Source organism: Macrobrachium nipponense, chromosome 13, assembly GCF_015104395.2.
Source record: "Macrobrachium nipponense isolate FS-2020 chromosome 13, ASM1510439v2, whole genome shotgun sequence".
Taxonomy (NCBI): domain Eukaryota; kingdom Metazoa; phylum Arthropoda; class Malacostraca; order Decapoda; family Palaemonidae; genus Macrobrachium; species Macrobrachium nipponense.
In genome coordinates, this window is record NC_087206.1 from 76,434,020 (window position 1) to 76,448,579 (window position 14,560).

The following is a 14,560-nucleotide window of genomic DNA, read 5'->3' on the forward strand; positions in this document are numbered from 1 at the left end:
AAAATACCGAGAGTTTCCTGCGAATAATGGGTAGATATGGTCCAGAGAGAAATCCGCGAATGTGTGAGTCCGCGATTCCCGCGAACACAAATACGGGTGGGATCCACTGTATCTACAATGTGGCCCTCATACTAAAGAGTGCTCCGGAGACCCTTGTTCGAGGACAATGTCCCTATCCATAAAGTGCATTTGGTAGTGGGTTTGAATTACCGTCTAATGCCAGTACTTCTAATAACCACCTCAGCTGTAGAGGAACATTTAAAAGCCAAGTATGCAGCCTTCCCTTGTGAAGGGATAGCAGCAGGGCTTGAACATTCAAATCAGCAGAGACTAAGTTGGAAAATAATTTGTTAGAAGTATCTCCAGCGAAATTCTATGAATGCAGCTCAGAATTGATTTGAATGATTTTTTATAGGAGTAATAAATTGTTTGGTGACAAAAACTCCCATTGAAACTTTGTCGCTGACGATATAATGGCATCAGTCCGGAGGTTTGCTGTTAAATAAATGTTATAAATCAGTCCATTTAATGAAGGGTTTTCCCCAATTCTTTCAGTAAAACAAATAAAACAAGCAAATCTTGATATAATAGATAGGTTCAGGAAAATATGTCACAGGTAGTGTTGACGTGATTTATCATATCGTGTACAAATTATGCTCTTACTTTCTCTTATAGATTTTGGAGTGTTAGGGCGATATTCACAAAGTCTATTCGATGGTGTCTATCTCCCAGCGAACTTCGAAATGCCAAGTTTGGATTTTCTTTATAACATCGCTCAAGGCAAAAACACATCTTCGAGCAGTATTTATTTCGAAGTTACCAGTTATGAGTAAGTCTTCTCAACTTACAGTTATCTGTGTTTTGTCTTGAAGAAATTATATCAATTTGGTGGAGTAAGTTTTGCAACGACAAAGGAAAGGATGCAAAGGTCTTTGTTAGATGGAAATCGGTTCATTGGTCGCATGAAATATTTTGCTTCCCTTAATTGCCAGTGAAAATGGAGATCAAGACTGTTAATGACATGTTACAAGAGCCTTTATGGAAGTTCATTAGAGGAAAACACTGCAGTATCTAATAATCTTTAGTTTGCTGTCCTTTTCCTCGTTTAGGAGACAAAAAGCAGGGTCCTGAATACGTAAACAAATGAAATTCCACAAAACTGAACAGATAAGAGAACTGTTGTTGTAAATACTGATGGCGGCAAAAGAATAGAATCTTACGTGACAGTCAAGAACATTCCCATTCTTACCATAAGTGTTTAAAGAAAAATAAATAAATATTTCTGAACTAAGCCACCCCATGACATGCAAAACGAGGAAAATGTCCTCGAACGGTAGTCAGTATTTGAAACTTCGTCAATTCTTGTATATTTTCAGAGCAATGATGGCCATCGATGACAGCGACTGCACGATATTCCATTCCGCAGGAGAAATCCGTCCTTGGTGGCTGATCGATCTGGGACCGGAACGAGTCTTTTACCATATCTTGATTCTGGGTCGCCAAGATTGCTGTTCAGGAAGGCTATATGACCTTGAGGTAAGATCAGAGTTCTCTCTGGAACGGGTTACGTCAATTGCAACAGTTTTATGTTTTAATATATATATATATATATATATGTATATATATATATATATATATATATATATATATATATGAAATTTTATATCTCACTGTGATTTACGTACGTTCATTAAGCTACAAATGTTGTTTAATATCCAATTCACGCTACTTCGGGAGTATCCCCGAAGGAGAATCATCACTGGAGGGGAAATTTTAATTGAGTGATAAGTGGATCAGTACTGAGGAGTCTCGAACACTCTATGCAGTACCTTCCAACGTCGACTGGAGTCGCTGTCGTTGGAAGGTACTGTGTCGGGTGTTCGAGACATCTCGGTACCAATCCATTAATCGCTTTAAAAATTCCTCTTCAGTGATTTTGGGTGGGGATATACATAACATAAATACATCATACATCATACATACATACATACATACATAATATATATATATATAAATATAAGTATATATATATATATATATTATAATGGCTAGTGTGAACGAGAAACGTTGCTATACAGGTACCAAGATCGAACTACTAATAAAATCTCTATTGTCTTCAGACGTATCTTGCATGGAACAAATAACATTCATGACCCATTATCAAACCACATTAATGGTAAAGTGATTATTTTTTTAGTAGCTTCCTTTATCAGGTATTGCGGCTGTCTCAGTGTGTGTGTGTGTGTGTACCCACGCAAATAGAAATAAAAATACGCTATTAAATGCAAAGCTATTTACCTTAGGCTGCAGTGAAGTTCTGTACATTATCAAATAATATAAATGTTTTAAATTATGACTGCAATATATGTATACAGTTATAGCAAAGAGGTAGACACTTGATATTTTCCAGATTTATGAACACTTATCATTAACATTGCTGAACAGCCCTATAATAAGGCGTGATCCGAACTCCAGCTTATTCGGGGCATGTGCTCAAATCTATGGTCAAATAGTGCCTTGTTTCACACAGGGAAATTAAAATAAATACACTATATTTTATTAGAAATATTGTTCTGTACTGTTTAACATGCACATTATTTATTTTTTTCACACTCTCATTCTAATAAATAAATCATCAATATCGTATCCTAAAATTCCTGTATCTTTAACTCAATGCGAAACACCCTTCTCAGACCTTTTTAGGCTCTTCCATAGACCTTTCCTAGCCCCAACAAGGACAACAACAATAGCAAAATAAAGTAGTTTGTAGACTTACTCCCCGAGTAAGTGAAGATCCCAAAATTCCTTTTAGATCTGTAACAGTTACTTCCCTAGTTCAGTTCTGTTGATCTATATTTGTATACATTTGCAAATAATTAACTATTTCCATGAGAAGTCATTCTCTCTTTTTAGACTGGAAATAACAATGCCGTTGGTAATTTCAATTAGTATTCAAAGAAAAATTGCTCGAGTTTATTGCGGGTTATAAATTCCAGATTCTCTTTCAAAATGAATAATTTCTTCTTTGCTACATTGTCATCCTAAGATGATACTCCGTCTTCGGAAAAAATTGCCACGAATATGAAAGGGGAAAAAATATTTCTATAAATTCTATTATCAAATTCTTAAGAAAAGGTTATGAACTGCATCATAAATCTTCAGTGAGATGGCAAGAACATTATGGCTGTTTCAAAAGGCCGCAAAAACAAGCAAGGTAAGATCACTTTTAAATATCTGAATGCTTTGATGGTGGCCTTCAAAAGTAACGTGTTCGTTTCTTCCAGATTCGCCTGGGAAACAGCTTGGAGACGCCTGGAAACTTCTCTTCTTTTGATCTTCTAAATTTCTTCAAAGGACCTTACAAAAAGGAAGACGGATTCCTCGTGTATACCTTTCCCAAGGGTGTTAAGGGAAGATACCTAAGTCTACAGATCGTTGCAGATAAGGAAGAATATCTACAGCTTGCCACTGTCAAAGTGATCGGTTTAAAGAACTAATTAGCTATCTAACTGGCCACAATTCTTTTCTTCAAATATTGTGAAGTTTTTAAAGTCCTTGAATACGGTTTCAGCTAATTGAAATATTATACAAAGTTTCCTGTATTACGTATCTTTCAATAAATTTATGAAGCTGCAAATCTAAGTTAATTTAAGCATTTTATATATGTATATATATGTGTGTGTAATGGTAATGTGAGTTGATAATGTCTTAGGATACTTTTTTTTGAATGCATCCATAACAGAATTAACAATTATTTTAGAGTTCATAGTCCCATATTCGTCAGGTGTGGGAAGAATCAAGCATTTCCTTCTTATGCAGATGTGCAAGACATGAGAACGTTTAGTCAGTCAGCCTATAGGATTCATCAACGTGACGTTATCAACATGTCTTTTCCAAACGATAATACTGCTGGTGGGCAAAAAGCCATTTGCCCTCTTCTACCTTATCAGAAGAATGTTGATTAATCAAGTTAATCTGCTCCTTATCTATAAGCAATGGTTCAGTCGTGTGTTGTTGTAGGATGTACGATAGGGGAGAAAGGGAAGCCTAGTATCCTGGCATAGTATTCCCAGCGAATGTGACAAAGAAAGGAGAAATAAGCGGCTGGTAGCCATTAACTGCCCAACCTAGGCACGTGTGTGGGTGTGGGGGGGGGGGGGGGGGGGGGGGCGAGCACAAGCCAGCCCAACTAAGTGCCGGTCCCAAGCCCGGATAAATAGGGAGGGTTGGAGTCAGGAAGAGCATCCGTCTGTAAAATCTCCTGCCAGAACTTTTATGAAATGAGTCTTACAAGGAATGAGAATAAGGGCTAGGTTGTCACCCGGAAGTGACCCACAGATACATCGCCCTAACTCTGTGGACATGCAAGGGCTACCGCATCGGGAGCGAGTGCGGCTCAAGAAGCGAGCTCGAGAACTAAGAGTAGGAACATTAAATGTTGGTACAATGACAGGAAGAGGGCAGGCAATAGCTGACTTTATGAAAACAAGACGAGTAGATATTCTCTGTGTACAGGAGACAAGATGGAAAGGTAACAAAGCGAGGGAACTCGGGGAGAGGTATAAAGAAGGCAGGAATAGTGTTGGAATAATCCTGTCAAGTGAAATGAAGAAGGAAATCGTTGAAGTAAATAGAAGAAATGATAGGATTATTTGGGTCAAGCTGATGGTTGAAAATTGCACTGTTAACATCTTTAGTGTATATGCACCCCAGATAGGATGCTCAGATGAAGAGAAAGATCACTTCTGGTCGGACTTAGAGGAGGTAATGGAAAAGGTAACAGCAGATGAAAGATGCCTAGTCGGGGGAGATCTGAATGGGCACGTAGGCCAGAATAACCATGTGATCAGCCATATACATGGTGGGTATGGCTATGATGAAAGAAATGCAGAGGGTGTGAGAATTGTTGATTTTGCTGTGTCCAAGGATATGGTACTGGCAAACACTTTTTTCACCAAGCGGCAAGAACATCTAGTTACGTACAAAAGCGGCGGAAGGTCCAGCCAGTTAGATTACTTGATGTATAAGAGGAAAGATTTATGCGAGGTAAAAGATTGTAAGGTCATACCAGGAGACCATGTGAGTGTGCAACATCGTTTGGTAGTGATGGACTTGGTTATGGAAATTGAACAAATAAGGAAGAAAAAATGCAGGGGCCAAAAAGGATTAAATGGTTTAAGCTGAAAGAGATTGAACTTTGTAGGCAGTTTAAAGAAAATGTATTAAAGGAACTAACTCATGAAATTGAGGATGTTGATGAATGGTGGAACAGAACGATGGAAATAATACTGAGGGTTGCTAGAGAAATATTGGGTGAGAGTAGTGGCAAGATGTTCGAAAATAAGGAAACGTGGTGGTTCAGTGAAGAAGTGAAGGATGCAACAAAGCAAAAGAGAGAAGCAAAGAAAAGGTGGGAGGGGACCCAGATGGAAGAGGACTGGATGGCCTATAAGGAAGCAAATAAATTAGCAAAGAAAACTGTAGCAATTGCTAAGGATAGAGCATATGATCAGCTTTACAAAGAGCTAGATACCAAGGAAGGGCAAGGAAAGATCTTTAAACTAGCACACATGAGAAATAAGAATACCAAGGATATAACACACATAAGACAGATTAAGGATAAGGATGGAAATGCACTGAAAAATGAGATACATAATAAGGAGATGGGAAGAATATTTTGAGGCCTCATTGAATGAAGAAAACTAAAGATTTCTAAGAGGAGACGGGCACATAAATTGTGGACCAGTCACATAAATAACAAAAGCTGAGGTTAGAGTGGCACTGGGAAAGATGAAAATAGTAAAGCGGTGGGACCAGATGGCATACCTGCAGAAGCCTGGAAGGCTCTTGATGAGGAAGGAATTGACATATTGTGGCAGTTAATGAAAAAGATTATGGAAGTGAGACGATACCCGAAAAATGGAGAGAAAGTATATTAATTCCAATATTCAAAGAGAAAGGGGACATACAGTGTTGTGAAAATTACCGAGGAATAAAGATCATGTCACATACACTAAAGGTATTTGAAAGAATTATGGATGAAAGATTACGACAGCAAGTTTTCATCGGTAGACAGCAACTAGGATTCATGAAGGGGCTCAGTACTGTGGATGGTATTGTCGCTCTGAGACAAATTATGGAAAAGTACAGAGAGAAGCAAAAGGTCTTGCATATGGCCTTTATAGACCTTGAGAAGGCATATGACAGAGTACCACGACAGGAAATATGGAGATGTCTGAGGGAGAGAGGAGTGATAGAGAACTATGTCAGAATGATCAGGGAGATGTATAGAAATGTAAAGACCAGCGTCAGATGTACAGTTGGAAGTACAGAAAATTTCCACGTTGGAGTCGGGCAACATCAGGGATCTGCTCTAAGCCCACTTCTGTTTAACATCGTCTTGGATGTGTTAACAGAGGATGTCAGGGAGGAGCCACCATCGTGTCTGCTCTATGCAGATGACAGTGTCTTGGTAGCCGAGAACAGGGAAGAACTGGAGGGGAAACTTGAAAGATGGAGATATGCCTTGGAGAATAGAGGTTTAAGAATAAGCAGGAAAAAGACAGAATATATGACAACCGAATTGGATGGCGACCAGCAAACGACAATCAAATTAGGCGGAGTAAACATCAAAACATAAATTCAAGTACCTTGGTTCAGTGATTGACAATGAGGGGAACATGGAAGAGGAAATTAACAACCGGATTCAGTGTGGTTGAAACAACTGGAGGAAGGTGTCTGGTGTCATATGTGATAGGAAAGTCCTTATAAGATTAAAGGGCAGAGTGCACAAGGCAGTGGTCAGACCAGCAATGACATATGGATTGGAAGCAGCACCTCTAAAGAAAACAGAGGGTAGAAAGTTGAACGTAACCGAGATGAGGATGCTTAGGTGGATGAGTGGAGTAACCAAAAAGGACAGGGTTAGAAATGAACACATTAGGGGTACAGTAAAGGTCACTGATGCATCAGAGAAAGTGCAAGAGGCAAGGTTAAGATGGTATGGCCACCTGATGAGAAGAGAAGAGCAACACATGGCAAGAGAAGTAATGGACGTGGAGGTGGATGGAACATGAAGGAGAGGAAGACCTAAGACCAGGGGGAGAGATTGCATTAGAGATGATATGAGGGAGAAGGGAGTATGGGAGGAAATGACACGGGACAGAGGTAGCTGGAAGAGACTCAATAGAAACGGCGACCCCGAATAGGGATAAAGCTGGGAAGAAGAAGTCATTAACTGCTCAACTTATGCAAGGCTCAAAAAGAATTGGGATGAAAGAGAGGAGTGGGACAGAGCACTTAGTAACCTGGCCTAAATTACTTAGGAGGTACAAGATACAGCACTTGCTCAGTAAATGAGTAAAATTATAACTAAGGTCATAAGAACCAGAACATAGTCCCGCCATGTGTACTACACTGCCAAACATTGCCGAGAGCGACGTTCCAATAATATTTTCGTGCCACTGCCAACACATGGACAGAAGTTTTCACCCACACGTGTCTTATGTTTCAATTGGAAGTTGATCTTTATGACATAATATAATCTTATGCAAAATATTAGAGCAAGAAAGCATTTTTGTATTGAAATACTCAGATTTACTTATTTTCGTTGACATCGTTTCGGAAGACTGCTCAAAATGCAGGCGATTTCACTATGTAGAAAATCTAGAACGTTTTTATTCCACAACATTCCTATATATTTATTTATTCTAACCCATATACCAACAATAAATACATAAAATGATAATTCCATGTTTTTAGAGTAAGAAATAACGATAGACTTCACAGGAACACCAGTTGGGATTCACAAAATAATGGATCGAGATGAAGTACCAATGAATTTCATCCCCCTCCTCTATCAAGAGGTAGTGACACAGGCAGCTTTCCCTCATGTAAAAGATTTTTGAAACTACTGGATTCTGAACCTTTATGGAAAGCAAAGTAATATTTATTTTAATTTAAATATTTATTGTTGCCTTGGAATGTTTTTCTCTCATGGTAGGTGAAATTAACAGACTGAAAAACTTCAGACATACGCAACTTTGAGAATATATTTTTTTTCTTCACATTTTGAGAAATTAATATAGCGCTACGAGAGAATACATATACAATGTATTAAGCAAGATAGAAACCTTACCCTACCATACATTTACCGTGTGCGCAAAACACTTAACAAAGTTAAATTAGGTGAGAGCGTCATCTGCTATTGTTCGCTTTTGCCCATCAGCAAACTGCGCATGCGCCAGATATGCTTAATTTCTTTACAAACACAATCATTAATATTCCTTGCCTCAAGTAGACGACAACATAAAAATCCTGAAATTCCTTTTGGCCATGTAACGGGGCAGGTGTAGTTATGGGAGGCTAACTGTCTGCACAAGGGTTACTATCTTAGCTTGCATGTACTTCAGTGGTCACAGGCGTCACTTGGACCACTGAAGATTGCACCTGAGTGTGAAGGTAGAACTAAAAAAAGTAAATGGAGAAGGTAGTTTAATGAGCAAATGGATCTTAAAATAAGAGATTCAAATAGAGTAGGGCTGCTATTTGAAGTGGATCCGATCCCTCATTGGCTGAGGGATTCCCCTGAGCATTTGTTCAACACGGAGACTTCACATGGGATATATACTCAGTAAGATGAATTTCGAAATGCCCTTTACAGCTCTTGTGATGGAAAGTCAGTCACGCGGACAGAAAGTGAATCAGCTCATTTGGATCAAAGGTTTTGGAAAAAGCAGGCGAGTTATTAACTATTAATTAACCTAAACTATATACAAATTATAATTTTAAAACAAATTCATTATTAATTCATAGAAATACACGAACAACGACTTTATCAGTAAAGCAATGAAACAGTTTGCGTAGTAGGTAAGTATTATTCAAAGGATAAAAACATGGATAGTAAAATAAAATGCTTCTGTATAAAAAAAAATTGTTGTTGTTGATGTTTTGCCTTTGCTACCTAGCATATCATACTTACAAAGGAAGTCAGCAGCAGATACTTTAATATTTTCTCTCAAACGTGGTAATTTGCGAAAAGAATCCCGTAAGAGAACTGATAACACTACACTACAAGCAAGAAAGGACATTTCAGATTGGACTGGAATTCAACGTACGTGAATAAATAGAATAGTCAACCAGATATAATGGGTAGCTTTCGTTTTCTTTATTCAATGTATATATAGTTACCGTTTTCTTTCAATACTTTCCGGTGGCACTAAACAATAAGCGAAGAGACATGCCACAATCTAGTATCTAAAAACTCATAATCAAGTTAACTTCACTAAAACTTGATCAGTTGTTTCCTCATTTGCAATGAATATTTGGGGGAAATAACTCAATTTCACGTATTCGTTTTCTGTGGGCTTGACATCCGGTATACAACTAAACCAGGAACCATTTTATGATATATGTAGCCTAGGAGACCGAGAGGAAGACCTAGACAAAAATATATGGATGGCTTGGTGAGAATGACTGGAGGAAGAATGTCTGCAGCTCAGTTCCTGCAGAGAGGCAAAAATAGAGAGGAATTGCAAGCCATGATTGCCGACGTCCTTGGGGATATGGCACCTGGATGATGATGAGCCTAGTACTATCTGTCATTGGAGTCTGACGAAAATGGCTTCATCAAATGAGAATCCACCCCTGAGACTGAAGGTAAAATAATAATGACGTTCATCAGAGAATAATTGTCGTGTATATTTGATTAAAATAAATGAAAACCCTTCTGGAATCATACGGCAAAAGGTCTTCAACAACTGAAAGTCTCTATTCTGATCAACTTGAAGCTGTTTTAATTTGTTGTAACAACCTTCACATTGTCTTCATAATTCGCTCCTCTCTTAATCTAAAAGAAAATGTGTTAGATGTTACACAAATAGAGACATTTTGGTCCTGACTCTTATGTAAGTACTACCCTTCTACCAAAAGCAAATTGGTTAAAATGTTTCATATGCAAATACAAGACGCACGAACGCACACTAATATTTATAGTATATATATATATATATATATATATATATATATATATATATATATATATATATATATATATATATATATACACACACACACACACACACACACACACAATCAACCCAGCAAGGTAAGTAATATGAGTTTCCATCGGGCTCGAGATTCACTGGCCTAATAGACCTTCTGTAATGGTTTCTTATTTAAATATTAATGACATCTTTGTTACAGCTGTTCATTTACTGCGAAGATTAAAAAGCACACGTTTTGAATCTTTAATAAACGAAAATATGTAAACTATCGAATATCCCACGAGAAATCATCAGTCTAGGTTTGTTAAACTCTTCTCTCCTATCCATTGTCTTAGCTGCCTTTGTGAGATATTTCATATATGTCATCGTGGGATGTGGCTCTCCTTACTTTTCCAAACAGCCACAGAGACACTACGGTTGCCTACCACTACTATACATTTCTTGGCCGTGTCCAATTGATTTTCGTTGATAAAATCTTTCCAAAACATCGGATATGGATCATATTTTGGAAATAACTATTTGAAGCCACGGCCTAATTGGCAAAAATATGCACTGATGTCTAATGTTGATAATTAAGGCACTTATCGGAGTAAATCACAGAAATTTCAAGGGAAACTTAGCTAAATTTAGTAAGCACCCAGAGGGAGGCTAGTGAAACGTCATTACTGAAGGCCCTCCCACTCATTTATACTTTAAGAATGAAGACTCAGATGTTGGTAGTAGTAGTAATAGTAGTAGTATATGGGATTCTTGTTTTGTTTCACACACAATCACCTACCCTACTCTCTCTCATCTTTCCGATGAATTATGTGTTTTAAGTAAAGTACAATAAAGGAGTGGGCATAAAATGAGAATATTAATTCTGTAATACAGTTCCTTGACGCAATTCACTTTCCTTTAACTTGAAATATGCACCAAGTCTTACACACTCTGTGAAACCATTGTTACCCTGGAGTTTCTGTTGATTCCTATTGTCTCAAAAGTTCCGGTTTACGTCTACGTGCTTAATGCTGCTAAATGAATGTATCATAACGCAAATGTTCTAACCTTAACTTCCTTAACGCATGATCAGTCACATAATAAATCTCAAGTATTTAGTATATCACACAACTCTCCATTTATTATTCTGTGCTTGAAACTGACACTAATGTTGTTGTAGGGTTGTTGAGTGGTTATCATGAGCCTATGTATTCCAGGTTTTATCTATGTTTATTTTTTTATGAATTTGAAGATACATACTGCAAAATTACGCAAAACGAAAGCACTCTGGCCGCCACGAGGACATAGATGAAACAGCAGTGACGTATAATCTGGCTTTGCCCTGACGTCGGCAACTCGGCGATGTTTACTATTATGCAAGTTACCAGGTATATCGGGCCAAAACATCTTACCAAACACCTAAACTATCGTATTTTCATTTCAATATGATTGTGTATCACCAGTTCCAAAAGTTTTGCATAACTAATCAAGAAAATTTAAATAGAATTGGGTTATAATTGCTATGTATTTCTATAGTCAACGTAAAATTGTACAATGCAAATAGTAATATTGCAATATGTATATTTACCAAATTCCTTTGCTATAATTGTCATATTTATACAATATACCAAATTCTTATTCTTTACCCGTGGTATCACTAATGAAAACCGTAATATTATCGTAATTCTCAACAATTCTCAATAAGAGGGTCAAATATTTGTTTCCACGATCATTGTCACTCTACTGGGAACACTGCTATTAAGCCTGATGTCATACTTTACGTCACAAGTAGCCTCCCTCCGGGTGCTTACTAAATTTAGCTAAGTTTCCCTTGAAATTTCCGTGATTTACTCCGATAGGTGCCTTAATTATCAACATTACACATCAGTGCATATTTTTTATAATTAGGCCGTGGCTTCAAATACCTATTTCCAAAATGTGACCCATATCCGATGTTTTGGTAAAATTTTATCAACGAAAATCAATTGGACACGGCCCTGAAATGCATAGTAGACTAAAAAGGCTCGGCTCGATAACCGAGTCTCCTCCGGCTAACAGCTTCTCCATTTCCGAACTTTTCACAGCATCGACTAATGGCCATAGAGTTTGTTAAGCGACATCTTCCTTTGAAGAGGGTACAATTCCTCTACCAACACAAAGCTACCCTAAAATTATCTCTCTCTCTCTCTCTCTCTCTCTCTCTCTCCGAAAGGTTTTACGTGACAATTCGTTAATAGATGAATTTGAAAGGTGATGCCGTACAGATTATTTTTTCGGGGGCGGGGGGTGGTGGGTGGTGGATTGCTTCATCAAAAGTACCATGTACAGTGGTACCTCGTTTGTCGAATTAAGATTTTAACTCTCATAACAAAGCATTTACCTTTTATTTAAATTTCAGATTAGGCTTTATCAAACCATCGCAATGTGTGTGTGTGTGTGTGTGAGAGAGAGAGAGAGAGAGAGAGAGAGAGAAGAACGGCTCTGCTTTCCATTGACTTAGCTGATCTGGGGTAATTATTCGCAAATTTCTTTCACTTACACTCGATTTTCCCAAATCACTTTTATTTTTGTTACGGTAAAATACCAATCTAGTAACAGAAGCTTGTTACGATATTTTACTACTGTAAAAGTAACTCAGTTCTGTGATAAACAAACTGGCGTCGCTTTCAGTTACTGCATGTCTTCGATTGTTTGTTGAAACGGCTTCCTTGTGAAAAGATATTGTATCTCTTTCCTTTGCTTGCATTCTTGACTTATTACTTATTTGTTTGCAAAATCCTCATGTTTGTTTTAAAAGTCTGCCGATTGCCCGTAAGGTTATGTATTGTGGCATAATTAATCTCTTTCGTGCACTTCAGATCCAAGTGTAAACACGCCGATTACGCGTATGTATCCACTTGTAAATATCATTAAGATAAAGACTCGAAGAAATATTGTGAATTTTTCATCTGTGAGTTTATTACAGACCACCATAAAATAATGTGAATTTTTTTCCCTGTGAATTTTTTCCCCAGCCAAAATTGTGAATTTTTTCCTGTGACTTTTTTCCCCAGTCAAAATTGTGAATTTTTTTCCTGTGATTTTTTGCCCAGCCAAAATTGTGACTTTTTTCCTGTGATTTTTTCCCCAGCCAAAATTGTGACTTTTTTCCTGTGACTTTTTTCCCCAGCCAAAATTGTGACTTTTTTTTACTGTGAAAATTTTCCCCAGCCAAAATTGTGACTTTTTTTTCCTGTGATTTTTTTCCAAGCCAAATATGATTTTTTCCTGTGAAATTTTTCCCCATCCAAAATTGTGACTTTTTTTTCCAGTGACTTTTTCCCCAGTCAAAATTGGGACTTATTTCCTGTTAATTTTTCCTGGCCAAAATTGTGCCTTTTTATCCTGTGACTTTACTACTGGGCACCAAGTTCATGTATACAAACAAATAAATCAACAGATTTTAATACCAGAGTGGTTCCCAAATGCCCATAAAAGCTGAACATGTAACTAAACGCAAATATTGCATATCATGGTAATTAAAAATAGTATTGTCTTAATAAGCAATGGACTCCCTTTTACCTCGCGCACATCATTCCGAATCAGCCCAGTCATGATGCAGGAAGGATTCCATAGATTCCCATTTCGCGTTCCTGCTTTCTCTCGCCACCCGTAACAAACTATATGTATAGTCCCATTCCAATTTGAGCCAGGAATTCCTTTGGGTAGTACTATTCAAATTACCTTCTGAGGAAGCCCTGGAAGGAATCTCTCTGATATATCCTTCGGCGTTTCTTGGATTGTATAAGTTAGACTGGTTTCGTGGAGCAAATTGAAAGATATGTGAATATGGATAATTGCAGTTTCTCTGGAGCAGCGGGTTTCGGAATTTTGTCGATGAACAAGAAGTTAACATTTTGTTGAGAATAAGTAGCTTAAAGGCATACGTTGATTCCTCACTCTTTTCCTATATAGTATATATATATATATATATATATATATATATATATATATATATATATATATATATATATATATATATGCTATGTGTACGTGTGTGCGTGTGTTTAAATACTTTGATACTTATTTCCTCAAAGAATAGAGCATTTATAATTCGGGTGTTTTCGTACGCATCTGTTCTTGCGCATAGGGCAGTGGAACCTAGAACTTTCTACTCTTATCAACTCAAGACAAAAAAGAAAAAAAAAACGAATAGGGAATAGGAAGAAAGAATCCTGGAACTTGACCATGCAGGAAGCAGTCAATACTTTTTTTTTTATTCTCATTATTTCCTCTTGCACACCATCCCACGAGGTTTGCCAGGTTACCAAGGAATAAAATTGAAAGATCTTAACTGGGAAAATAATCAGTGCAGACTTCTAAGTCTTACGCGTTATTTTCATTACATTGATTTTTTTTATTTTCATTCATATACATACTTGAGACGCATGCCCTTTCCTGATATTCACACAGTTGTAGATTATTCATGGCAGAGTCAGATTCGACTGGACTGACATATCTCTATCTATCTATCTGTTTGTCTATATATATTATAAATCTATAAGTCTGTTTGTCTCTTCATCTGCCTATACATTATG

The 14,560-nt window shown here is 37.3% G+C and overlaps 1 protein-coding gene across 3 annotated transcripts in view; it reads left to right on the forward strand.

Moving 5' to 3' along the window:
• Window positions 1–14,560, forward strand: part of LOC135225860 (fucolectin-5-like) — a 99,783-nt gene that overhangs the window by 3,519 nt on the left and 81,704 nt on the right. For 2 of the 3 annotated variants that reach the window (XM_064265407.1, XM_064265409.1), the window contains exons 4-6: window positions 676–829; window positions 1,377–1,536; window positions 3,285–3,637. The exons of the other annotated variant lie outside the window; for it this stretch is intronic. In XM_064265407.1, coding sequence (XP_064121477.1) covers window positions 676–829; window positions 1,377–1,536; window positions 3,285–3,497 — 527 coding nt within the window. In that variant the 3' untranslated portion in view covers window positions 3,498–3,637. Of the gene's footprint in view, window positions 1–675; window positions 830–1,376; window positions 1,537–3,284; window positions 3,638–14,560 lie in introns of those variants that run through there. 3 annotated transcript variants of the gene reach the window in all.